The sequence below is a fragment of the Taeniopygia guttata genome, chromosome 1A, assembly GCF_048771995.1.
Source record: "Taeniopygia guttata chromosome 1A, bTaeGut7.mat, whole genome shotgun sequence".
NCBI lineage: Eukaryota > Metazoa > Chordata > Aves > Passeriformes > Estrildidae > Taeniopygia > Taeniopygia guttata.
In genome coordinates this window covers 12,724,322-12,751,327 of record NC_133025.1, presented here as the reverse complement: position 1 = coordinate 12,751,327, position 27,006 = coordinate 12,724,322, and the positions used below count along the sequence as shown (strand labels likewise).

The window sequence follows — 27,006 nt, the reverse complement described above, 5'->3', positions numbered from 1 at the left end:
AAGTAGCCATGGTTTTTGTTACAGAGATGATCTGGATTAGATGGTCTCTGTAAAAAAATTGCTGAAGATATACCTTATCCCTGTGGTGACAAGAGAGCATATCTGCTGTCTGGTTCACTTGCTTTTTTGGGCACTCAGAGAAAGCTTCCAGCAATTGCAGAGACACGTGGGTGAGGACAGTTTCATTTTGGCGAAGTTGCCATAGGGATTCTGCAGCTGGAGCTGCAGGAGAGCAGGTTGTCTCTTGCCATTAGCTTTGTTTTTATCCTGGGGGCCAGTGTGCATCTCAGATACTGCCTGATTAACTCCTCTGCTGCCAATGTGGGAAGAACAGTACTTAGTTCCTGCCATTGCTGGAGCTCACCTGGTCATTTGTGTCTTATCAAAGATTCGAAGTAAGAAATGTTAAAGCTGCAATAAATACTAGTCAGTCAGTGTACTTAAAATGAGGAATCTGTTGCAGCCAGACCTATGGCACCCCATGGCCAAGACCCACTTTCATTTGAGGCCATGCAGTGCACTGGAATAACATGTTATCACAAAGAGACCAGGGGATGATTAAAGTACTGTACTTGCTGTTCAAGTTATGAGAAATACTAGTATCTCTTTATATTATTTTATTATGTTAATAACTGCCCTTCTTAAGGTAGACTTGAAAAATGTTGCTTCTGGGTGTGCTCCAAGGTATGCATCCTTCTCCTATGACTGGTGAGAAGTATGCCCACATAATCTGGGACACAGACTTACAAACTGCTGAAAGAAACAGATGCTGAAATTAAATTATTTTGAAATTAAATGGTTGGGCTTGCCTTTTACTTTACTCAGTTTATTTTAATAGTGGTTAACACACAGTGGTTTGTGTGTTTCTCTGAGACAGGGATGGATGTACTGGACAAAACATAGATAACAAAAGCTAGGACTAAAGAATTGCCTGTGTCACAGAGAAATCCAAAAGAGAAGGGATGAAATTGTAAGTATTTTTTCATCAAACTAATGATTTGTTAATTACTCTACTTGGATTGACTGTGAGCAGTCCAAGTCCATGAGGACAGACTAGTAAACCCAGAGCCCAGAGAATGGCAAGAGATTTTGGCACACAGTGCACTGTTCTGAATGATATAAACCACACAATTTTCAGAGATCCTTTTTGTAGTAATGCTTGTGAAACAGTTCCCCTCTTCTTCTGAGCCATTGTAAAAGGAGGTAAAGCAAATGTAGGACAGGAGTGCTGAGCAGCCTCCAGCCTAAACATAGGAGATGGAGAATCCAGTGTAGGATTTTGGCTGAATGGGAAGAGAGAAGGTGGCACTGATATTAATTAATGTTTTTAGTCTCTTGCAGAGTACATACTGAAAACCTGAAGAGGACAGCCATTTCTCTTTAAAGACAGTTTTAACACTTAATGGAAACAGAACAGAAGCTCTGGTGAATTCAATGTGTGAAGCAGCCCCTGTTCTTCTGCTCCAGAAGAGAGTGCCCCCCAACACACACCTCCCATTTCAATTCTAATGCAGACTTGAATTTGCCGGGGTGATAGGCAGGAGTCCAAACTTAAGGCTCCTATTTTTTCCATCAATAAGGGGCTGTATAAGCTTCTTTCAGAACCCTTATCTTGGGAGGAATGGCTGATATTAGTTACAGCCTGAGATTGATACAGGGGAAATATGAACATTAGTCTTTCTCATGCTACACATACTTCCTGCTGGTTTCCTTCACATGAGGTTTAGCATTCAATACAGTACATTAAAAAATCAGATGGTTCCCCTTAGGGCTATCACATGCAGTAATTAAATCAAACACACACCAGAATCACACAGGGGATTTGACAAAGCATTTGAAATCACTGTGCTTCAAATACAGGCTATTGCACATCAGTTCAGGCTGATTACTTTTTTTCCCCTGTAGAAGTTTGTTCCAGGCATCCTGTTGGCATTTAAGCATATGCTTTACATTAAAAATGTGGAGTTCTGCTACAGGAACACCAAACAGATGAGGCCCTTTATACACAGATAGGGACAGCCTCATGCTCTGAAGTCCTTGCCCTCATGGAGGATTTCAACCACTCCCATAGCTGTTGGACGGACAACATAGCAGGGCTGTGTGCTCCTTTGCTAGCCTGTAGCCCTAGAAAAAGGAGAAAGGGACAAAAGGAACAAGGAGCTTTTATGGCCCCTGAGCAGGCTATGCAGCATTCAAAGCAGAGGCAGACTTTTACCCTCTGCACCCAGCTAGATCTCAGGTCAGGAACAAGGCTCTGGTCATCCCTACATAGTGTGGTATGTGGCCTCCCATCCTCTCTGTGTTTATTAGTGAAGACTACAGCACAAACCATAAAATACTGAATAATTGCCAAGTGAGCTATTGAGAACCTGACTGCAATGTAAATGATACAATAAAAATATTGGAGAGGTTTTTTCCTCACCCCACATAAATGCAACTCTAGTGAAATATTATAGTTTTAAAACTGACTTGCAAATATCTTTCTGCTTCAATATAATGCCGTAGAAGTGAAACATAGCTTTGGGGTAACAGTGGGAGTTCCCACCCCCAAACAAATTTAATACCAAAGCAATATATCTGAATTTTGTTTCAGAGATACACTAGAAAGCCAAAGTGCTTTCTTGAATGAAAATTTAGTTATGTGATAAAATTCATCTTCACTTAGGAGAACACTAACAAAACTGAGCAAAGTTTCCTCACGTTTTCTGAGCTGGAGCTGTAGATACATGTTCCTTGTGTTAGTGGTTAGACAGGATGGCATCACTATCCCACACGTCCTGGAAGTTATCACTTTATGTTCTGAAGGACATAAAGTGTGCTCATTTCCAAAAGGCTTTTACTCTCTGAAGTTATTTAGGAAGACATAAAGCCCAAACCAACAGTCTCCACCACAGGAGAATGGGAAAAGAGGTTACAGACATGAGGAAACTTTATTTTCCTGTTCTGTTACCACTGGCTCTGCTGTCTCTGTATAATGTGTTCTGAAATGAAGTTTAGCTGGGGGTGATGCACAGGGATGTTAGGATGCTCTTTAAACCTGTTTTGAATAGTGCCATTTCCATTCTCCACCAGCACTTTTTTGGCAGCTTCTAGATGCTTCCAAGTCCTGCACAGCGCTGAAACAGGGGTCGTTAGCAGGAGACTTATGCTTACCCTAAACGTACAGACTCCCTAATTACTTCTGCCTGATCCCCCATGGCTTCCTCAATGCTTGTGGAGTTTCAGTTCAGAACTACTAGTAAGAAATGGACTCCACCTGGATCAGCTGCTGGCTACAAATTTCACTCCTACCTTATGATCCATGTTAATGAATATTTTGGCTAGCAGCAGCAGGCACAAAGCAGAATATCTTTTTCTTTTTAGCCTTCTTGTATCTTCTGGGAATATGCAGCTATTTATAATCCTGACGGATGTTCCAAGCAAGCTTTCTTGCAGCATGATGGAGGATGCTCCATCAATAACTTTGCATGCAGAGTGTGGGATCATCCCTGCAATTTGTAAGCAAGTTTCCTTCTTGATTTATCTCTTATTGTCATGGATTGACCTGTGTCCTTTTAAACCAGTGCTGTTCATGCAGTGACTATGAAGGATAGAAGGCTCAGGACCCCCAGCGCAGTAGCCCAGGGTGCCAAGAGTCTAAACAGATTCTACAGCACCAGTCTGGCTCCACACAGTGCTGCAACAAAAGTATAAACTTCCCTTTTCCCTAACAGCACCACATTCTCAGGAAGGGAGGCTGTGCCTTCTGGAGTGTTCTGTGAACATGTGACAACCCATCAGGACTTACAGGATGTCTGCAGCACTGTGCATTTCTGCCATGCCTGGATTCAAGGGTCACTGATGCTATTGGATTTTACCTGCTGCGGCAGTCTTGGTAGCAATGACAATTTAAAAATGAACAACTTTGACATATGAGTTTCTTCATCAGGCTAAGCTGGAGCAGAGGTCAGCATTCTCTTTTGAGCCATAGCTGCATTTTAATCACAACAACTCCAACATCATGACTTGATTAATAAATAATTGATGCGCCTGTTATATTGTTTTGCCTTTGATCTTTTCAGAATGGAACATAATTCAAGACATACGGTGTCTTGAGACATGTAAAAAAATAAAACTGAGGTATCAGCAAATACATATTGACAGAAAAATAGGGTTTGGCAGAATCACTAGCTTTGCAGAGAAAACAACTAGTATAGTCTGGAAGTTTGAAATCGTCAGTTGAAATGTCCTCAAATGAAGCTCTTTTTAGTCATATTTGAAAGAACTTTTCTTGATAGAGCATCAGCAGACACCTTTTTTCTGTTAAATCTTATAATCTCCTCCACTGAAAACAGATTTAGCTCCTACCTCTATTCCAGCTCAGCAATAACTCTCTCTTTTTAAGTTAGTCCTCTTTTGTACAAAAGTAAAAATCACAGCCTCTTTTTCTCACATCAGTCCTCTGAGTCATGTTGACTTTAAAGGGTCTAATTCAGAGTTCTTAACCTGCCTGAATACTCTTTCTTGATTTCCTGTGGGCAACATCTCCATCCTCCTGGTCAGATGTAACCCAACCACCATCTTGGCTCTGTTTACTCTGAAATGTCTCATTCAGAGCAGGACTTTTGCATATATAACCCATCACCACACACCATATCTTTGCTCTTTAACAGGAAATGTTGCCTGCATCTCTGGTCAGCCCATGGTGTCAACTAACATCATCCTTCCAATCAACACCATCCACAGTTAAAAAGGCTTATATACATCTGAAATCCCAGCAGAATTATCTTTTTCCTGTTCCTTCCTTAATATTGTCCTTTTTAATGATATATACCAAGGAAAAGAAGAAACAAAGTAATAGTTAGGCTTCTGCTATACTTATGTGCTTATGGTTTACTCTGGTGATCAACCTGGTATCTCTCCAGTCTACGAGTTTCCAGTTTTTTGACTGCAACATCACACAACAGAACAGAATATACAGGTCATAATTATGAAGCACGTGATCATCCCTTGGAATGAAATAATATTATGCAAAGATCCCAGGGGATAGTGGGGACGAGTCTTAGTAGGTGTGCAAAGTCTGTTTTGCATTGAGGAGTGCTGACAGAGTGAATCACACACATTTACAACTTATCCATTTTGACAGAGGTGAATGGGCCACCTTCACTTAACCCAAAAAGGGGACACATACTTGTCATTTAAATATACTTGTCACATCTATGGGCCAATAAACAGCCTGTTGATTGTGAGCTTCTCATACAAAGGGGCAAATTAAGGTGTCACCAATCACTGGATCCACAGATGGGGATACCAAACAGAAGCCTGAAGGTGGAATATGATGCTCAGTATGTGGCATCAGTGAAATACTGCATGTGGTTTCCACGCTGATTTTAAAATACTCAATTTTGACTACTAAAAGAATAACAAGCAAAAATGTTGTTTGTATGCCACAAGCACAGGGCATACCTGAGTATGAGACCGTACTAGAAGTAAAGAGCTGAAAAAACATTTCTAAGTGCAGAAGTTGTCAAAGGCAGCACAGATTTTTCTACAGATAAAAGCTGAGTATAGGTTGTGTAAGTTAAGTGCTAGAATGCTTTGAGAGAAGCTACAGTTGTTATAAATATTGACAAAGCAGCTGAAAGACATGAAGAAGAAAGAGGTTCGTCCTACATGGTCACTTACTGCTACCCAAATGGTACTGTAAGAAAAAATGCCTTATCTACTAAGGTTTGTATTGCTTTTCTATCCAAATAATGTATTATTTATTGTAGTTGAAAGAAACCACAACACTCTTGTGATAAATGCAATGAAAGATCTACCACCTGAAACTACCTTCCTTTTCTTTGCTTATCACTTACCAAACACTATTTGATTGATATAGTGCATAGAAATGGGAGATTAATACATTATCACTGTTAGTCTTAGTGGTTAATTGCATTCATTTTACAAGTAAATTAATTCAGCTCAGTACAAACAGCAAATAATTTTTTTTTGCTGTCACTAGCACTAATCAATGATTAATTAGGATTATTAAAAATTGTTAGTGTGGAATTTTTTTCCTATGAAGTTATTTAAATGCCAAATTTATTTTGCTGAGAGTCTGGCATAAGACTGAGACAGTTATATGGTCATGAAAAATAAGCTGAAGGAAAAGTTCAAGCTGAGAAGTAGAGAAAGCTAATAAAGCTAAGAAATCCTATGATTTCTTACTAGCCTCAGCAAGTAGTATACCTGACCACAGTGAAATTTAACTGCTTTTTACTTTTCTAGATTAAAAATGTGATATTAAAGTTTAGGCCACAAATGTGATGACTCAGTTGCTGCATTCTGCTGCAGACTTAATATTTAGTTGATTTTCTTTTTAAATATTATATTAACTTTCACAAAAAAATGTTGTGCTCTATCTTTCATAATTTATTGGAAGCTAGCAAAAAAAAAAAAGTCCCATGGAAATGATATTGCTGTAAGTATGAAACAACAATCAACTCAACCACTTTCAAAATAATACCAACCTCATATGAAAGAAAATAATTTCACAATGAATGCATCAATAGTTATAAGTCCAATTTAAGGAAAGCAAAATCCTCCCAACAGACTATGCTCCCTGGGAATGTGAACCCTGCATCACAGATGATGTCATGAGAGATGAAAAAAAAAAAAAAAAAACCACTTAAAAATTGCTAGGATGTCATGTCCCAAAAGATGGAAACCAAGGCTGTCAAGCTCTGCTCAGGGGACCCCCAGCACATGAAAAGATAAATGTAGTATAAGTTACTTTTTGGACTATGGGGAGTTTAGTACAGATGAAAACAAGTTTAGTTTAGTTTCAATTCACACTGGGATCTACAACCAAATGCCAGTTATGCACATTAATTGAGTCCAAACTCACATGCTTAATTAATTCAGTCTGTGTTCAGGCATTTAGGCAAGTAAACCAAGAATTTCCAGGTAGAACTAACCTGAGCTAGAAATGGCATCACTTTGGCACAACTTTCACAATCTAAATATATAATGATAATTAATAGGTTTTGGTTACATATCTACAATGACATTCACCTTCTTTGGCCTTCTGATTTATAAAGAATATAAAATAACTTATCAAACCTTAGCAGTTTTGTATTGAAAACTGATGCACCCCTGGAAAATGTTCTCTGTGAGAAGTACGTATATTTCTGCAATCTTCTATGTACCTTCTTAGAGAAATAAGTAGTCTAGTTAATACATTGATTTAACTGAGGATGTTCGTGATAGAACATAATTTTCCCAGAAAAATATTTTGGAAAACAAACATGCCTAGAATTAATGGAAATGTGACTAAAAATTAGGATATCTCCACTATGAAATGACTTTGTTTATTGGCAGCTTGAGGGAAGGTATTTATTTTCTCTCTTTCACATTTAAAAGATTGCTTCCCTTGAGGCCTAAATTCTAAGTAAACTGTTATGATACTGCGCAATAGATTTGTCTAAGCAACCAGCTGAAATTTAGCACTAATTGCCTATGGTGGTATTTTTGTCAGATCTCATTTGGAGATGTCAAACTCTAGATTGTTCAACACATATTTCTGTCTGCAAAATCCTCTGCATTAGATACTATGGGAGTATTTAATCCATAGAATTACTGTTTTTCATATTAATGAGTTATAAATGAGAGCTTAATTACTCATAATTCCTTGAAAATCCACTGTTGGTGATTATAATCACTAACAATTAGATTGTTAAACATTCATCATTGTCTATCTTTAGCAAACTTAATGAGAAATTATGGATCAAATCTCAGTTTCTGATTCTGCTGCCATGTGCTGGTGGAAGAGAACCCCTGCTGGCTGTGAGCAGTGCCAGGTCACCACTGGCATTACCCCTTGGCACTGACATAGGATGACTGGGAGTCAGCAAAAGATGTGAAGGGAATATACTGTGCTCCTGCCATTCACAGCCCACAGAACTGTCTCCAGGGACTATTTTTTCCTGATGTAACTAAAAGCCCTTTCATCCAAATCTGCTTTTACAAAGCCCAACTACCCCTGAACTTTCTTGTTTCATTATCAGGACAATGAGGAGGTAAGTCACTTGAGAAATTCCATCCATTTTGAAGAAAAATCACCCCATATATATTTTAAATAATCTTTACCTGGGAATTTAAGTGGATGATTTGTGTAGAGGTAGATAATGACACTATCCTTTCCACTTGCTCTGTTGAAAGAGCTGTATCATCCAACAAGGGAGGAAATGTGGTGGCAGTCATTTCTTAAACCATCTCAATGGTGCTTTCAAGTGAACATCTTTCCAAAGTAATAATTTCTTCCTGCTCTTTGTCAAAGTGCTTTTCTGCACCTTTGTCAGCTGCAATTGACTTTTTGGAATAGCAAGAGACTGCTAAAAACTAATCTGGATGCGGTCTCAATAGCACCCTACACAATGGCACCTCTGCTAAATTGTATCTTGGAAAGAAAGGGAGAAATTAAAAAAAAATACTGCACATATTCTATACACATAATTCCCTCTGTATAGAGCTACATAAATACAGAACCTAGATAAATATGTATGTGTTCGATACATGGTTCTATTTAGATATATAGAAAGACATATATAAAGACATAAATCCTGTAATGCACTTAAATACATAAGTTTAAGAAATGAGGAATGCCAGTGATTTGAACCAAATGAGTGAATATTCTATATATAAAGTTTGATGCTGAACTGGAACTGTGGATGAAAAAATCTGAATGAAGATTAATCATTACCTGTACTGAAAATTAACTTCACAAAGAAAAAAGTATTAATGTAAAATATCAGACCACAAGTACAGTGAGAAAGGTCTATCCCCCGCTCTGTTAAATGCATGTTTCAAGCCTCAGTTTACTGTTTGCTTCATTTTATATTTGGTATCTAAGCAACTCATAATAAGAATAAGATAAAAAGACATGTGACAGCTTAGTATAAATGAAGAAATAATTTAAAGCTTTTCAGAAATGCATGGTGAGTGACATCAGTGAAAACTTTGTTGATGAAAGATCTAAACTGAAATTCATTATGCTACACATAACCAGCTATACTTAGGCATGAAATCTATCTCTAGCAACTGCTACTAAACAGTTTTGGCCTCTTGAATAAAAATAAAAGTCACACTTACTAAATTTAAGCAATTTTTCTGGGAAGTAGAGACTTTTTGTAGGAATATATGGACACTGATATGCCCAAGTAAATGGCAGAACTGTTCAGTGGTCTTCTGTGATAGTTTTTAATTTGCAGATTTAAGTCCAGGATTCTGTGGTAGTTACTTCAGGTAACTCCTACAAAACATAGCATTATAGTCCCCCCATTAAAACCAATAACAATATTCTCAATTATTTTAAATTATGAAGACTATACAGTTTGTTTTTTTTTTTTTTTAGTTTTACCTCATAGTAATAGTGGTGGCACTTTGGATTAATAAGCAGAATTGTTACTGGGTATTTTGTTTGAACTGCAGACTAGAAGCTAAACAAGACAGGAGTGGAGGTCCCATAAGCAGGATTTTGGAAGAGAGGTTGTAATCGCTGAAGTATCTTTTGGGTTGATTTCAACTGGACTGGTTTCCTCAACAATCTGTCTTTATAAACCACCCAAATCCTAGGACAAGAAAATGTGTGGAAGTGGGGACACAACAAAGAAAATGAGACCCTCCTCTGCAAGGCAATATGGATTTATGTTGTGTTGAAGTGACCTTGGGAGGCACTCCAGCCTGAGCCACTGATTCTCCAACAGAACCACTGAATTGAAAACTACATATTTAAAAACTGACGTCTTGTTTTAGGATTCTTGATCAACTCCAAACCAAATTTCAGTTTTGTTCAGTAGTCATCCACAGAAGATTCAAGTTCCAAACATCACTACAAACTGCTTCCAAAGTATTTAATTTTATCTCCCCCATACACTATACAAATGTGGAGCCACTGAGACTTCTTTCAGTTATTATATTTGGGATTTTTTTCTGAAACACGGTCCATCTGTATGCAGAGCAATGTGCCCCAACAGATTCCATGTTTCAAAAGCTAGAAAAAAAAGTATTTCACTCTGCTGGGAAGGATAGGTCTTGGTACAACACATTAAAACATACCTATTGTTCCAAATATAGATTTTATCACAAGTCAAGAAGTGGACTGAACTAGTAAACAGCAGTAACCCATATAATTATGCTTTGTCAAAACTGATAAATAGCAGGCCATTAAAAAAACCACCAAACCAAAACTCAAGATTTTACACAAATTTGTATAGATAGTTAGAGTTTTTGGGGTTTTTTTGTTTTTGTTTTTTTTTTTTTTTTTTGTTTGGTTTTTTTTTTTTTTTTTTTTTTTTGCTTCTCTTTATCTAATTTCATTCAGGTTGGTTTCAGTCTATAAATTTACAACATATATCTCAATATCTGAAATACTGTTCAGGCCAAGCCATGATGATTGTGCATGTACATGCATACTTACAAAAACCCCTGACTGCTAAAAATAAGCCATCCTTGATTCATATAAGTCTTATTTACTTATTTAACATTGCACCCAACTCCGAGTATGGAAGGAGTTTATCACTTTAGTTTTCATAACCCAGCATGCAGTTGTCACATTTATCCCTCTAATAGAGTGTGCACTGCTTATGCATAATATAACTTCAGCTGTAATTTGAACCTATGGTTATGTATTTTCAGAGCTTGACTGGAGCAGAGGCTCCACAGACCTAGCTTTAAGCAGTTTTGTGTATGAACACATATAAGTTATGTGCACTTTATATGTGTAAGCTAGATCCCACCTGTCCACAAAAATCAGATTTGTTATCTGGCGTGCAACAAGCCAATAATTATACACTCAAGAGAGACATTATTTATTTCTGAGTTGCACAAGCCTGGGCATTTGGTGATATTCCAGAAATCAAACACCTCGACTATAAAAACTTTTTACTATTTATACATTTTAGCAAACAATGGAGACAATGTTCATTTCCTACAAGTTACAGAGTTCTCTTATTAATTAGTATTCATTAGCTAGTGATTCTCTCGCTTCTTATGCTAATTAGTCTGCATGCTCAAACTTTCTTTTCTTTTGGCTGTGGGGGTTTCTTGGGTCCATGGTCACTGTCTGCCCCTGCCGGAATTACCTTCTACCCAGTGGGAGCTGATTTAGCACAGTTGGCTTTTTAAGTTTTTTGCTTATCTCGGGTGTTCTGCCAACTGTCCTCGTGGCCCGTAAATTCTGCATCCTTTGTGCCCACGACTAGCGAGTACATCCTTCTTCCCAAGCCGCAGCCCCGAGGTCTGAGGTCACTGGAACATGTCCAGCCCTACACCTTAACACGGCACTTCTACCATGAAACTTGTCTTCCTAACACTGGTCACCACTTAGAGCTTGCTAGGCATTCTCTGTTTCACAGATTAATTCTCCATTCTTGTTGATTGGATTTCAAACTATGCAAAGATCAAAGAACAACCCTTCTTAAGAAAAGTTTACATCTTTCGCATTTTGCAACACCCTCAAGCCTGTCCCTGTGGGAGAAATGGCGCAGCCCTGGGGCTCCCACAGCGGCAGAGTGCCCCAGCGGCTCTCCCACGGGGATAACCCGGGATATCCTGCGGGAAACCCGGCGGGGGAAGGGGCAGAATGCTCCAGCGGCTCTCCCACGGGGATAACCCGGGATATCCTGCGGGAAACCCGGCGGGGGAAGGGGCAGGGTGCCCCAGCGGCTCTCCCAGGGGGATAACCCAGGATATCCTGGAAGTGGTGGAAGCGGTCCATTCTCCTCACGGTCGCCCCGCCCCAGGCGGACCCGCCGTGGGCACGGCGCATGCGCGCGGGCCGAGGAGCGGGGCAGCGGCGCGCGCGGCGGCGGGCGTGAGTGAGGAGCCGGTGAGAGGAGCCGGGGCGGGCGGGAAGGAAGGCAGGAAGACAGACTGGAAGGAGGGCCGGCCGTGAGGAGCAGAAGGGGCAGACCTGCTTCTGCTCCACCTTCTCGGTAGGAATCGGTGTGGGAGCGAAACCCGCATCAGGCTGAGCCGCCCCTTAGGCCGGGAGCACCCTCAGGCACACGCGTGGCGGAAGGAGCCCTTAAGCCGCGCTCCATGGAGGCCGGGGGTCGGCATTCCCCCTCAGCCAAGGCACGCCCGTGCCGGCCAGGGGACTTGTGGGGCCTGAGGGGACGCAGAACCGTGCTAATCTCTTAAATTCAGTCGTTTTTGTATGTTATTTTTTATGTTAGAGTGTGGAAAGGCTGCCAGCTGTAGGTATGTTAGGACCAGTGAGTTGAGAGAAATTCTGGTAAATAATGAGGTCCCGCCATGAAGTTCAATTTGTGCTCTTCACAGCCTTACTCGGTCTCAGCTGAAAAGTGATTTTGGCACCTTCCTGGTCTGGTTAGTGTCACACCTACACCTTCCCCGGGCTGGAACACCCTGAATTCAGGCTTTGGCCGATACTTACCTTTTGTTATCATTACCATTTAATCTAAATGAATTATTTTATGAACTCGTTGCTCTAGGCATCCTTTCTCTTGTGAGCACATGAATGGGGTGCTGTTGGAGATTAAGACACCTACGTATAGCCAGTCGAGATGTAGGTTTTATTTCGCGGGCTGAAATGCGTGTGGTGGAAGTTGCTGTTTGCAGGCGGGGCTGGCAGATACGGGGCGGGCAGAGGGAAGTTTGCCTGGGAGTGGCGTTGGAAAGCTGAAGTGCTTTATGGAGTGCTTTAGATGAGTTTAGGACACAGTCAAGCCCTGTTCTTATGTAGCCAGTTTTTTGTGGGTTTTTTGTGGGTTTTTTTGGTTTTTTTTTTTTTTTTTTTTTTTTTTTTTTTTTTTTTACATTTACACAAGGTTTTCAGCCTTTACTAGAACTTTTCCCCCACTTGTTTGTCCTTGGTTTTAGAGGCTCCTGTCATAATTTTTTTCTTTTCGTCCTTGAAATAACTAGTTAATTTTTTAACTTAATCAAGCTATTTGGATTTTTGCGTCTTCATTCCATTTTGAATGGATACCTGAATAGGTATGGTGGAAAGATGCACAGCCCATTCAAAGCTGGTAAAATACACCAAGGCTCTTTGTATGATTCTGTGTATAGGAAATAGTTTGCTTTATACATATGATTGTGAGGTTTTTTTTGCCCCTAACAGCAGCATTACTTTGACTTTCCATACTTAATATGCGATTGACTTATAAATAAACATATTTTTCAAGTTACTTCAGACTTAGTTTCTTGATATCTAACTGTAGTCCTTGTTATATGTGATGTGATTACTTTAAAGTAGGTGTAATGCAAGTACTAAATTAGTTATCTCATCAGTGATACAATTTTTTTCCTCATTAATTCCATTTATTTTTCTGTTGATGATTCTACAATCCCAGCTTTTACTTTAGAAAACACTGAAGGCAAAGTGTAAAAATAAAAGAAAAAATATTTTCTCAAATAAATTTATGGAAATACTGACCAGAGATTTGTCCCAAAAGGAACTCTCTTTTAAGGTATTTCCATAAATACATTTATATTTACAAACCTCCTTGTAGTGCAATCCACTACTGCATTTTCCCTTCAGAAAAGTTTGATTTCCCTTTACCTTGCTCTTTCTGATTTCCTTCTGCTAACCTAATATTTTTTCCTGTGCTGTTGTACTTATAGCCAGCATAATATATTTGCCTGTAAATACATACATTTAAAACAGTTGGGAGTGGTTTGTTTTATTGTCTTTGTCTTGATAACATACAGATAATCCTGTTACTTGATATCTTTATTGCCTTAATGACATTTCCAAGCTTTCTTTTTGATTGTGTTGTGTTTGACAAAGTCAGAAACCAGCTGTTGAGGTTCAGTTCTGTCTGCATGTTGTCTGTATCACAACAGGTAAAAGTATCATCTTTCCAGCAGTTCTAGAAGTGCAAAGAATATCATTGAGGTGTTTTTCTATGTTCTGTCACTAAAATCCAGCCTTCCCAGTGTTACAGCAATCAAGACCTTTGTTTTTCTTTATCTAGTCCTTGTCTAAAAGGTAAATTTGCATTAATATTAGTTTTATGTAACTGGTTTGGACTCCTACTGTTTTTAAAGAGCATTTCCAGTCTTTACCATCAACTGGATTTTCTTCATATGCCTATTCTCCTTTCAAGATGGGGTTAGCATTCCTGTTAGCAACTAGAGGTCTGTTACTTTGTCATCCTTATCTTTCCTTATGTCCTACCTCTTTCCTGTTGTTTGATGATCACCTTCCTGATCATCATCCCTGCTCAGGGAAGTGATGGTCTATGACTAAGCTACTCGTTTTTATTCTCTTGCTAATTTTAAATGTTTATAAAATCAGAATTAAATGTGTAATTCCTCAGTTAACTAAACTAGGATAATTCTTGTACTGATGTGCTCATATCCTGTATACCTTTATATTTTGATTTGTTTTTTTGGATTTTTTTCTGGTGTAGAAATGTCTGTATAGTTATGTAGTTAAGTCCAATTTTTACCAAGTCTTTTAAGTCTATCATAGTTACATGCTTATCTTGAACTAGAATGTCTGTTTAGATTTTCTGTCGATTCCTTTTCCTTTTATGCGTATAGATGCAAGTGATAACGGAAACCTTTTATTTTCCAGATCACTGTATTTCTTGTCTGTGCACCTCAAAAGGGACATGCATATTTAGGACTAACTACAGGACTAGCAAAATGCCTAATCTTGAACATCCAGCGTACCCAGCAGCTGACCTGCTTCACTTGGAAAGTTTGGTGCCTTGTCGAGAATCCCAGGTGTCCATGTTGCTGTCAATATTTGGCGAGGTAGTGCTCATGTATTCCATGTTTGACTAGAACAAAGACATTCTGCTGTCTCAGGGGGGACAATAGAAAATTAAGTGTGTTTTTGTGATATCACTATGAATGTGCTTTGGTTGCCTCATTGTTGAAGTATAACCATCTTTAACATTAGAGTTTGGCAGTAGGTTCTGGTATGTCGGAAGTTGAAAGATGTCTTGCAGCTGGAAGGACCTAAACAAGCTTAGAGCTATTTGTGCCTTTGTCTCTCTTAATTCTGATTTTGTCACAACTCTATTCTCTTTGTCAGTTACTACCAGGGAGTAAGTCTCTTCCTCCTAGACCTAAAGTTCTGGGGTGATTTTTTTCAATGTCAGTGTGGAAATTCTGTTTGGTTTTGACCTGTTAATCTAATATCTGAGTGTCTGAATTCTAAATACATTAAATTGTTCTGATAGTTAGTAGTTTTGAGACTGGTCATAAGAGTTAGAAACCACTGGCTTGTTAAAAGAGTCTGTTACTGCTTCACAAAGCTGTGGTAAAAAGTAACGAGGATTTTTAATTGCAAACTTATAAGCAGTTTGCTTACAGAATGTCTGCTTACATTCAGTAACAAACCGGAAGTTAGTATCTGTTTTCTGTCTCTAATTATGGATACTAATAATATCAAATTACAGTATTCATATTTTATGTATGTTACAAGCATAGTGGCAACAACTCTTAAATATAGATACTTCAATTCTTGATCAATGTTGAGATACTCAAATCTGCATGTTGCGCACAGCAGTGTTTCTTACTTCAGGTAAACTGACTATTTTTTTTCATAAAAAGTGTCAGTTTTATTTTTATATTAATTTTTAAGGCAATATACAAAATTCTTAGAAATTAACACAAAAACCTGTGTTTTCATTTTCACCTGTGTGAAAACCTGTTCAGAATGGAGCAAAAGAATAATTCAGTTATTTTCCCTGCATCTTAAAAAACCTATATGAAATGAACAACATCAGGACCATTAAATAAATAGATACATCAAATATTACCTTGTGAAAGAAGAGCAAGGTTTACACCTCCTTTACACCATTTAATTATTTGCCATTTGGTCCTAATGAAAGGCAATTTGTAGCATTTGCAGAAGCTAGGAGAATGTATGACTTGCAATTTGTGCTTGCCATGTGTTTCAGTTAGTTAATTATATTGAATTAAGAGCCCACTGCTTTTCTGTGTGTGTGTTTCTGTTGTTTGTTAGAACAGTTTCACTGGCAGTTATGTGATACTTGATTCTTGCAACTTGCCCCCCAGCATTTCAGAAAAGATGTAACATAAAACTTGATCTGTTGATTCCATAATAATTGCTGTGTTTTATATTTAATGCCTCAATTTAGGAGATAACTTTTCTTTCAGGGGGAAAGTTAATTTTTAAATCTTTAATTTTTGAATGAAAAGAAGAAGAATTGAAACAATAACAATTTTTTATTTTTTTTCCCCCTCAGAGACAGCAGTTTAGTTTTCCATGCATCTTTATCTATGGACACACAGCTAGTGGAAAGACATATGTTATGCAAACTCTTCTAACTACCTTACAGGTAGGAATGGTCACAAAGGATATTGAATTTACAGTTTATAACCATGGTTCCTCAAAATAGCCTCTACTTTCTCAAAATGGTTTGTTTCCTCAACCATTTCTGCCTTCCTGATTCTTCTCCTCCACTTACTGTGTCATGAATGCATCACTCTGCTCGCTAGGTCACTTAGCATAAAATGAAATTTTGCATTCTGAGATATAATATAAATCATAATAACCTTTTTAAGGAAGTTTAAAAAAGATAAAAAAGCAGGCAAATATTATTCACCTTGTCTCTATGACTTAGCCTGAAGTAGCTCCATTGACTCCTTGTTTTAGTTTTTTTCCAAAACATGTTTTGGAAAGTCCTCCTAAGTTATAGGGGGTCATTACCGAAATTCCCATCTAGATGTGTTAATACCTTTGTCTTTGTCAGTCATGAAATTCAGGGATTTAAATCCAGTGACAGGTGTCAACTACATGCCTAAACTATAAATTTCCACTTGTGTGTTTCTATAGCCCCGATACTTTTGGCTTGTCCAGAGTGAGCTTATCATTTGATCTGCAGGTTTTATGCAGGAACCCCTTTCATTAAAAGTTCTGTAGAGGGAGAAGAGTAGAAGGGGCAGGGATTTATGATCCTCTTCCATGAAGCAGCCTTTGGTGCCTTGCTCACAGCGCTGAGCTGACCTCTCACACCATATCCGAAGGTGTGGCCAGACCCTGAGAAGTGTCTGGTTTGAGCAGCAGCTCTCTCTGCAGAACTTCTTGTGCCACGTCTGGGTGTCTCCTGTGTACTGTGGTGGTGTGAATCACATCTGAGGCACCCAACTTTCCTTCTGCTATGGAGATGCAGCACTTTGAATAGCTGCTTTTTGGTGATGTAGCCCTTTCCTTTTCATGGTGTTTAAAATCATAGAACAGCTTTTTATTGCATGCTGTGTGAGTGGATTACCAGCATGTACCCATACTTCCCTGCATCTGCTGAATCATTTTAAGTAGGAAGACTGGAATGAAGTACTTGATTTTTTTTTTTTGTTATAGACAACCACATTCCTGCATCCCAGTGACTAATGTTTTCCAGAGGTTTTAATGTTCAGTGTGAAAAAGAGCATCTGCCTTAGCAGAGTGTGCAGATAAGCTATGTCTTAAAAATAGGGTTGCTAGAAAATTATCTTTTTTTGCCTTAGGCAAGTTTGAGTACTGGTATTATTTTATGGGTTGTAGTGCCTTCTATTTAAAAACAAATGACTGTAGATTTTCAATATCACGAAATTGATACTTATAATGTTCTCATACTCTGTTTTTTTCACTCCCTGTTTGCTTGGAAAGATCTGTTTCTCTGAAAATGTTCTGGACAATCATGCTGATGACATGAGTCTGATATACAAGCTTACACTTTATCATTTGTGTGCATTGAATGCAAAAAATGTTCACAGGAGTTCTGGGGAGTATGCTGGGGAGATTACTTTCTTTGAGATGTCTGTGTTTTCTAGACACTTTGTAATAAGCCATTACAATTTGTAATAAGCCATTTTATAATACTGTAATGTCTTAGAGTTGTCTAAATTTCTTTGCGCTAAATGCTGTTTGGTTTACTTTTTGTCTGTTGCTCACAATTTTTCAACATAGTTAAAGGATGCGTTGTGCTTCAGTGTTTAAATATAATTCAAAGGTATACTTCCATTTGAAGATTCATCAGCTCTCTCTTCAGTTTGTCTTGATACATAATATTTTGACTAGGTACATAATTGATCTTTTTTTTAAACAAGTTATTTTAGTTCTTACTTGTAATATATTCTGCTGACAGGATATGGTTTCTTTGGTTTTTTCATATGGAAGTGAAAACTCTTTCTGGAGTATTTACACTGAAAAAGCCAAAAGCAGTTGTGTAATTATTCTTGTTCTCTTCAGCTTCCTCATGTGTTTGTGAACTGTGTGGAATGCTTTACATCACGACTTCTGCTAGAAGAAATTCTCATCCAGCTGCAAAGCTGTTCGTCTGGCACAGAGCAGACCTCTCCTGTGCGTTGTGATACTTTGAATGACTTTGTTCGTCTCTTTAAACAAGCTGTGGACAGTCAGGAGGTTCAACATCAAACATTATACATTGTAAGTAATTTCATTTTAATGTCCAGTCCCATTCCTGCTAAGAGGGTGTGAGTAATGGTTATTGATAGTTTTTATGTGAAATGTGTGCCTTATAGAGCAGTTTGTACAAAATTTCTCCACAGACCTTATTCAGAACCTGTTGAGAGGTTCTTTCTGTTGGCTTACAGGCTTTAGGTGAGGTTCTGTACTTTTCCTGGTTTTAGATTTTTTTTTCTGACACAAAAACTGTATAGCATAACTAATAATGAACATAAATTATATTACACATTTAAATTCAGGACGTAGTACTGTTACAAAGTCTTTAAATATAGAGAGCCTACATTTGTTTTATTATTCGTAAGTCTGTTTCCTTGTGAAAATAGCATCACAAATGAGAAAGCAGAGGTGGGGAATAGGGCAGAAGGGAATATGGAGAATGGAATTGACAAGGCTTGGTTTGCTAGAATGAAATTTAAGGATAATATTAAGGAACTAAAATGCATAATTTCCTCTGTAAAAGTGCTTTTGAGATCATACATGTTCAGCTACACTTGTGGCCCTCAGAAACAGGACCTATAGTTTTAAAATTAAGATGAGAGAAAAAAAGGACTGCAGTGAAAAAAGTGGTGATATGCTCAAGTGGAATAAACAGCAGATTGCAGGAAAATAATCAGAATTTAGGTTGCAGGAACGATTTTATCAGTGTAGTACTAGAACACTAGGATTGGGTTTAGGTCTTTATGGTTTTTTATTCTGATAATCTTAACTACATAAAAGAGTCAAAATTTGCAGGCTGTAACAGCATTTGTTGTGTTGAGAGGTGAACATGGAAACAAATTTCAGTCATACAGAGGTCTGATGAAAGGTCACTGTGGAAGTTGTAGCATTAGTGATGTGTAAATGTATATATATAGTGTGGACCTGCAGAATATACTGACTAAAATTTTAGGCCAGCAGTAGGAATTAAGGTTTTTTTTAAAAGAGTTGAAATTGATTATTAAGAAAACAAGAACATGGTTAAGATTGGTTGCTGTGAGAAACATGCAGTGTGATTACTTAGGGTCATTAAGCTCTCAATGTGCCCATACTGCTTTAGGGTTTTTTTGCAGTCAAACAAGAAGTTCGTAGTTATACTGAACATTCTTCATCCTGTTTCACAAGCTGTAGTTAGGTATGTTTTATTCCCATTTAAAAATACTTTGCCACTGAGTTAAAACCTTCATATCATGTTTAGTGGAAACAGTACTATCTCATCGTTTCCTACAGATCACAAGGTTAATAATTTTGACATACTTAGAAATTAAATGAAGAAAATAGTGTACCAACACTTAAAACAGACAAAAAGTTATAAATAGAGAAGTAGTTTAGCTTACTGTCACAAAAGCAACATTCTTCAGCAATTCCATAAGCACAAAATTTATCTGTCTAATAACCTTCAGTGTATTTCACATAATAATTCTTGCAGTAAAATCTTACTTTCAGATTAGTATTTGGATTAAAAACTATTCTACACCAGTAAAGAATTCTTCATGTATTCTATGAAAATTGTCATCACTCAGAAAATTAGAAAGTTCTTGAACAATGGTTGTAGAAAATAAAGCTTTAAATAACTAGAGGTTCAATTGTATCATGAAAATAGTTTTTGCCTCAGAAGAATTAAGTACTAAATTAGTATTTCAGTTACATTCTGCATGGGAACAGACAGGAATGGGAGGAATCAATTCATGTTTATTAACGAATGTAATCTGGATTTATTGTAGAGTGGTTTAAATTGAGACTGATGGAAGACAAGCATGCTGGTAACATAAACTGGCAATACTGACTTATTGAATTTCATTTCAGTAGTAAATAATGTAATATTTCAGCTCAATTAACTCAGAGTAAATGAAGATAAATGTTTACTTTTGAGCAAGGGATTCTAAATGTTTCTCTTAACCCAAGCATAGGTACTGAATGCTTGTGATTACTTATGAAAAATGAATTTATTCGTTTTAACTACCTGAAAAATTGGAGTAGATATAATTTGTTGTCATTCATACACTTACAATGTTTAGCACTTTACAGAAGTATCAAGCTACTTTGTTTAATGTAAGTGAACAGCTGGTTTTAGAAAGTATAGGCTTTTAACAAAAAATTAAAGAGTGGCAAGTCTACATGGACACCCACCAAAGAATAAGGTATAGATGTATAGACCTGAGGAAAGGCTGTTTCTATGAACCACTTGACATTTTCAACAAGCCAGGGTCACAGTGTATTTTTTCTGCTCTAAGTAGGTACCGTAGTTTCCCATTTAACTAAAAAATGTAATCTGCTTAGGTCAAGACCTAAAAGCTTTGTGTTTGGTAGATGTATGTTGCTGGGTCCAATAAGCAGTGTTTTATTAGTAAAAATGCATAGCCACCCTTTGGTCTGTAGTGTAAAGCAGTTTTCATTCCTGAAGTCACTTATTACATGAACCAAATGCAGATATCAAAATAAAATCATATGTTGTAGTTTTTAACAAGTTCACAAAGTGTGAGATATTGATGCAGAGATTGTTCTTTCAGATTTGTGTGGTGGGATTCTGAAATAATATTTTCAGAAAGTGGTTGTCCACATAAAGTTTTTTTCCTTATTGTGGACAACAGAAATTATAGATGTTGTAAGATTTTGATGGAGAGAAGATATGTAATAGGATAGAAAATACAGTTTTCAACAGACCTATAGTTTTTATCTCAAGAGCAATAATTCTAAAGAAGTAACAAGCTTCAGAATTTAGATTTATATTGCAAATAGTAAATAAGCCAAAAAAAAATATTTCTGTTCTCTTTTTTAATTTCTTTCAAGATTTTAGTTATGCTGGAAATACATATTTTTTTTACCAAAGAGTAACCATGGATTTCTTCATGCTTCTGTTTTAATTCTTCAGACCCTAAAATGTTATTTACTTAAGATGTTTCTTGTTTAAGCTGTACATATGCTGCACCTGTTACTGCTATGTGAAGTTTGCATACAATAAATCCTGTAAATTCCTAGGCTGCAAATGATGGCAAGAAAAAGTTTCTCTCAAAATTCAGGATACCAGCTCTTATTTATTTTTGAAAAAGTATATAATAGTAGGAAAAGACAACTCTCCTAGAGTAAGCATGTAGTTACAGTTCTACTGTACTACATGAAAATTTGAAACATAAGAAGAATTTTGAGAAGAAATTGAGGTTTGAATGGTTGTTAAGGATATCATGACTTCGTTGTGATATTCCTGACTGGACTTAAGTAATAATTCTTCCTGCCATAAGGCATGTGAATGTTGCTTGTCTAGAGATTGTATTCTTTTTTAGATGCAGAGCTGCTTGGGCTTCCTGGAAGCACTTCTGAAGCAATAATCTCTCCAATTCAGTTTCCAGCAGCTAAAAATTAATTTTAAATCCATGTGAGAGTGGAAGTTGAGTTTGTCTATATAATATCATTGTTTTATTAAAAGGTTCTGGATAGAGCAGAACAGCTAAGGGAAATGGAAGCAAACATCCTGCCAGCGTTTCTTAGGCTTCAAGAGTTGGTGAGTGTCTGGAAAGAAATTATCATATGTGTCCTGCCTGTTGAAGATAACTGAACATGTGGTATACCCTGTACATCCAGGGTCACAGATCAAGATAAATGATTCTTTAGATGAGAAAAATTGAAAAATTAAGCCTCGCTCCCCCAAAACAGTGGTCAAAACTAGAGACCAAACTAGAATTTAAACATTGGGAGATTTTTATTAGACCCTTTTTTTTTAGTTGTGGTTAATTGTATCTTATTTACAATGTCTGATGTGTATAATCTTTTTAGGCTCATGTCAGATATATAGCTGTCTTTTCTAGGTTATTTGTCTTTTTAAGAAGGAAATTTTCAAGAGACTACCAGCTGTTTAATTTGGCTGGAGCTGCACAGCTCAGCAGCTGTGAATGTGCTTTGACTTGCTGGAGAGTTTTCTCACACTTCTCCTGGAATTGTGCCTCAGTAAATTTCTGATTGGAGTAAACCACAGTGTGCTTCCCTTTCTCACTTCTGAAACATCAAAACTTTTGCCTTGAAAAAAGCAAAAATGGTACATTCCCTGAAAAGAAACTGAAGACAAAACAGTAAGTTCCTGGTACTTTGAAATATCTGAACATGTTAATAGCTGAAATTATGCTTGTTATCGCAAAACTTTTGTGTAGCGCTCTTAATCTTCTGGTCACATTGATTTCTCTGCTGAATGAAGACTGATTCACAGCTGTGTTCTTATTCTTGACAGCTGGTGCATTTTCTGTCTTTTTGTCTGTTCTGCCCATGTTCTGGACTGGGCTGCTCCTGAAGCAGAAACAACCTGTTCTGCAGAGAAGGGGGGTGAACTTCGGTCTGTAATTGGTGTTCAGGGATCAAATCCTCATAGACTAAGACTTAAATACACCAGGAATGCCACTAGTAGGAGGGAGGGATATCATGGCACTGGTGGGTCACTGCTGAAGAATAGGTCATGGATGCTTGATTTTCCTGAGGATTGTGGTGGCAATTACTGGATGATCAGTCAGGAAGTGAGCTGAGCGTATCTTAGTACTTCTGTCAGCTGAAACAGGAGTTCTGGGAGAGGAAATCAACTGAAAGAAATGTAGGCAGATACTTTCTTGTTGAAAGGGAAAAAATATTTATGTTCTATAAAAATGAAGAAGAAACAGTAAAAAATATGGGTGGGTGCCACTTCACCAAGAAGGGGGAAAAGTAAGTAAAAAAAGATTTTCACTGCATTTCAGGTAAGGGAATAGACATTTAAATTTCTTTCAGGTCATTCACAACACAGTCCATCAATCAGTTCAATCAGGTTCCTTTCTTTTGTTTTATGGAGATTCCTTAATAGTTTTCAAATGTCTTTCTTGAGGAACCATATTTAAAAGCATCTTTTGTTAGGCAGAATTTTTAGTATAGTTGCAAAAACCTTGCAAAGAAGAGAAATGACACATCATCTTCACAGATAGTTTTAGCTTCATATTCAGTAGCTAATATTTTGAAGTGTGACCAAAATATAAAAATATTGTTTTTAATATGAAGCATTTTGTTACCTATTGATCAAACATCCAGTCTGAAGCATGTATTTTGTCAATAAAGACTTGGTTACAAAAATATATTGCTGTGAACAGCCCCATTGTTGTTAACTAGTAAAACCATTGGGAGAATAAACAGGTAATATTGCATTTTTGATTTGGGATGTCTGTGTGTTTGTTTTTATATACCAGATTGACTTTAAAATAAAGCAATAGATAGCTTGGTTCCAGAGGCACTGAGATTTCTTCTTGCTTTTTAGCTTCTTCTTTTTGCTCTGAAAGTCTGTGTTTAATTACTAAAGTAAAATGTTCTCTTAATTTTGGGGTGGAATCTACTTGGTATTGTGTATCACCCCACAAGGCTTGCATGTCAGTGAAATGGCAGGGGTTGGAGAGAAATATCATACAATTATAAAGATTTGCAAATGTATGATCTGCTTGATTAGGCCAGCTGAAGCTTTAATGCAAATTACTAGTCTAGAAATAAGCTGTAAATTTAATGATTTTTGTGAAACAGAAAAGTCATAATAATAATTTTTTCTCATTGATGCTCTAATATGCACTTTTTTTTGTTATTTCTCTGCCTGTCATTCTCTCATTCAGTTTTTTCTATTCCCTGTGTAGACTGACAGAAATGTGACAGTTGTTCTGCTCAGTGAAATAGTGTGGGAACTGTTCCGTCCAAACATGGGATGCTTTGAGCCATTCACCATGTATTTTCCAGATTACAGCATAGGTAAACTAATTTTTTAATCTGCTTTTTGGGGATTATATAACACTTTGTCAAAAGACATTGCAAAATTTTTTCCAGGTTTATTAGTGCGCCTTTTACAGAACCCAGAATATGTAATAGCTACTGGAATGTTGAAGTCTGTATTCCCAGAACCTGTAAAGGTCTTGTCTTTTTCTGCTTGCCAGAACATCTCAAAGTAATGTCTTGATTCCATTACATTTGCTGGTTCTTCAAATATGTGTAGGTTTTCGTGGGTTTTGTTGGTTTTTGTTTAGTGATAGTTATTGTTTGTTTTCTACGAATGTGGTCAATTTATTAAGTTGGCTTGAAAACAGCAAAATTTATTTTTGTTTAAATAGGACATCTGCAGAAGATCTTGTCTCAGAATCATCCCCCAGAATATTCTGCAGATTTCTATGCTGCATATATCAATATTTTGCTTGGTGTCTTCTACATGGTCTGTAGAGACTTGAAAGAACTTCGGCATCTGGTGAGATGAGCTTCTTTAGAATTGCTGTTTTGATTTGGGATGTTTTTTGCTAAATGAAAGTCTAGATTTGTTGTTGCTCTGAAAGTCTAGATTTATTGTTGAATATGGACAAAGGGAAAATTAGAGATTATAGAATGATTGGATTGGGACCTTAAGGGTCTAGTTCCAGTTCCCCCTGTCATGAGTGGGGACATCTTCCACTAGACCAGGCTTTGAGGTTGCTCAAAGCCTCATCCAGCCTGGCATTCAGAACTTCCAGAGATGAGGCATTCAGAACTTCTCTGACAGCCCATTTAATGTCTCACCACCTTCATAGTAAAAAAAGTCTTCCTTATATCTAGTATAAATTTGCCCTTCTAAGAGTGTGTTAGCCTAAAATGTAGTTGCCCTAAAAATCCGTAACAAAGGTTGCAGTTGTTTTGGTGGCTGTAAAGGGCTTCCGGTGTTGTGTAGTTTTCTGGTAATAAATTGAAAGTAATTTGAAAAAGGCATTTTAACCACATAATGTATTAGTAAACAAACTTAATAGAAGAAAATTAAGTTACTTGATGGTGACATTTGTATAAGCTTAATAACAATTACAGGCATTATCTTAATCCAATTAATATTGAATTAACTGTACAAGGAAATTTTACAAGTTTGACATGATCAGTTAAGAAATTGGTGCTCAAGAGATGATCTGAATGTTCTGCCTGTGTTTCCCTCAGGAACATGCTGCTAAATTTCAGCTGAACTTATCTGTTAACTATGCAGATTTTATATGTAAATGAGATTGCTGGAGACAGAAACAGACACCAGGGTCACAGTTCTTGCAGACATGTACTTGAATAGCTCTGCTTACGAGATTTTCAATCGGTTTAGATGCTCTATTTGCTTGTGCAACACTATGAAAACACTTATGTGATTGCACCCTAAATTCTTTTTGTCGTTGGCAAGTGTCTTCCATAGAAGATAGTGACAGACACATAGAACTGAATTGCAGGCTTCTGAACTCCTTAGTGTCTAATACAGACTCTTAAATGTGTATGCTGTTATGTGTAATTATTAATAATATATTCTGGAATTTTATTAGATTTATAGATGGAAGTTACACTTTGAGTTTTGTATATTAGCACACATATTTAAAGTGCAGTAGGACAAAAAGAGAATGAAATCTGAGGATTGATATTTTACAAAATTCTGTGTGATATTGATTTAAACATTTTAGAAGAAAGTCTAGATTATAGTATTGTCAAAAATCTTTTAGTCTTACTCCTGGCAAAAGGATTTCATTTGCATATGGAATATTTAGCATGTTTTTAAATAAATAAATTTAAAGAAAAATTCTGCTTGTGTTTAAGTGTGCTGAACTTGTACTGGAAGGAAAAGTTTTATCTGAAAATTAAGGAAGTAAGAAAAGTTCATGAAAATATTTTTACTGCATTTATAATGATAAATTATTATGTTAGTTAATCAAGTACAATAAACAGCCGTGTAACCTGTGGTAGATTACTTCTGTTTTCATTTTATGGTACAGAAGTGATGCGATGTTTGACAGTATAATATTTGTAAGCAAGTGGCATAATTATTGACTTAAAAGGGTTTGTTGACTTTGCAAAGGAATTAATTAGCACGCTAGTTATACTCTGTAGCTGGATCAGATAGATAGTACTTTAATGTTCCATTTTTGCTTTCTTTAGGCAGCGCTCAATTTTGCTAAATACTGTGAACCAGTGGTCAGAGGGGAAGGTAAGGCTGTGTCTTCAGTTTGAGTGGGTGTATGAGAGAGCAGGTGCTGTTTGGTGGGTTTTGGTGAAGACACTGCTCTGATCTTTGTGCTGCAGTCACAACAGCATTGATGGAAATACCCTGAATATTTTCCTGCTTCCTATAAATCTTTCTCCTCCCTCAACCATCAGGACTTTGACAAAGTAATGGGATATGGTATTTTTTTGTCAAGGCTCAGAGAGGAAAGAAACCAAGAGGAGAGGTTTCTCAAAACATAGAGAAACAGGCTTGTGTGGCAGCATTTGCTTTCTGAATGGATGACGATGGTGCATCATCCTAAAGCAGCATATCAGAGTCAGGATGTTAGACTGTGTTATGCCTGTGACTGTTCAGTGTCAGGGATGAGTTTTAGTGTTATATGAGTTAAATGTTTAACAGAGTTGATTCTGGCTTGCTGCAGCAAATGAACGCGACACCCGCAAACTCTGGAAAAATATTGAACCTCATTTGAAGAAGGCAATGCAGACTGTTTATCTCCGGGAAATATCCAGGTAATTTGGAGGAAATAGGTTTGTTTGCTTTGTTGAGGTTGCTGTTTTTAACGACTGTCCTCTCACTGTGTTTCATGGCTAGTGTTTCTTTTTTGCTAGATGTAATC

The 27,006-nt window shown here is 37.2% G+C and overlaps 1 protein-coding gene across 2 annotated transcripts in view; it reads left to right on the top strand.

Moving 5' to 3' along the window:
- The first annotated feature begins 11,716 nt into the window (after nucleotides 1-11,716).
- Nucleotides 11,717-27,006, top strand: part of ORC5 (origin recognition complex subunit 5) — a 61,824-nt gene continuing 46,534 nt past the window's right edge. The window contains exons 1-9 of one of the 2 annotated variants that reach the window (XM_072919488.1): nucleotides 11,717-11,851; nucleotides 14,573-14,754; nucleotides 16,218-16,310; nucleotides 18,203-18,400; nucleotides 21,840-21,914; nucleotides 24,043-24,154; nucleotides 24,511-24,641; nucleotides 26,321-26,369; nucleotides 26,809-26,899. In XM_072919488.1, the coding sequence (XP_072775589.1) occupies nucleotides 14,644-14,754; nucleotides 16,218-16,310; nucleotides 18,203-18,400; nucleotides 21,840-21,914; nucleotides 24,043-24,154; nucleotides 24,511-24,641; nucleotides 26,321-26,369; nucleotides 26,809-26,899 (860 nt within the window). In that variant the 5' untranslated portion in view covers nucleotides 11,717-11,851; nucleotides 14,573-14,643. Of the gene's footprint in view, nucleotides 11,958-14,572; nucleotides 14,755-16,217; nucleotides 16,311-18,202; nucleotides 18,401-21,839; nucleotides 21,915-24,042; nucleotides 24,155-24,510; nucleotides 24,642-26,320; nucleotides 26,370-26,808; nucleotides 26,900-27,006 lie in introns of both variants that reach the window. The other variant, XM_004186163.6, reaches the window with a different exon arrangement.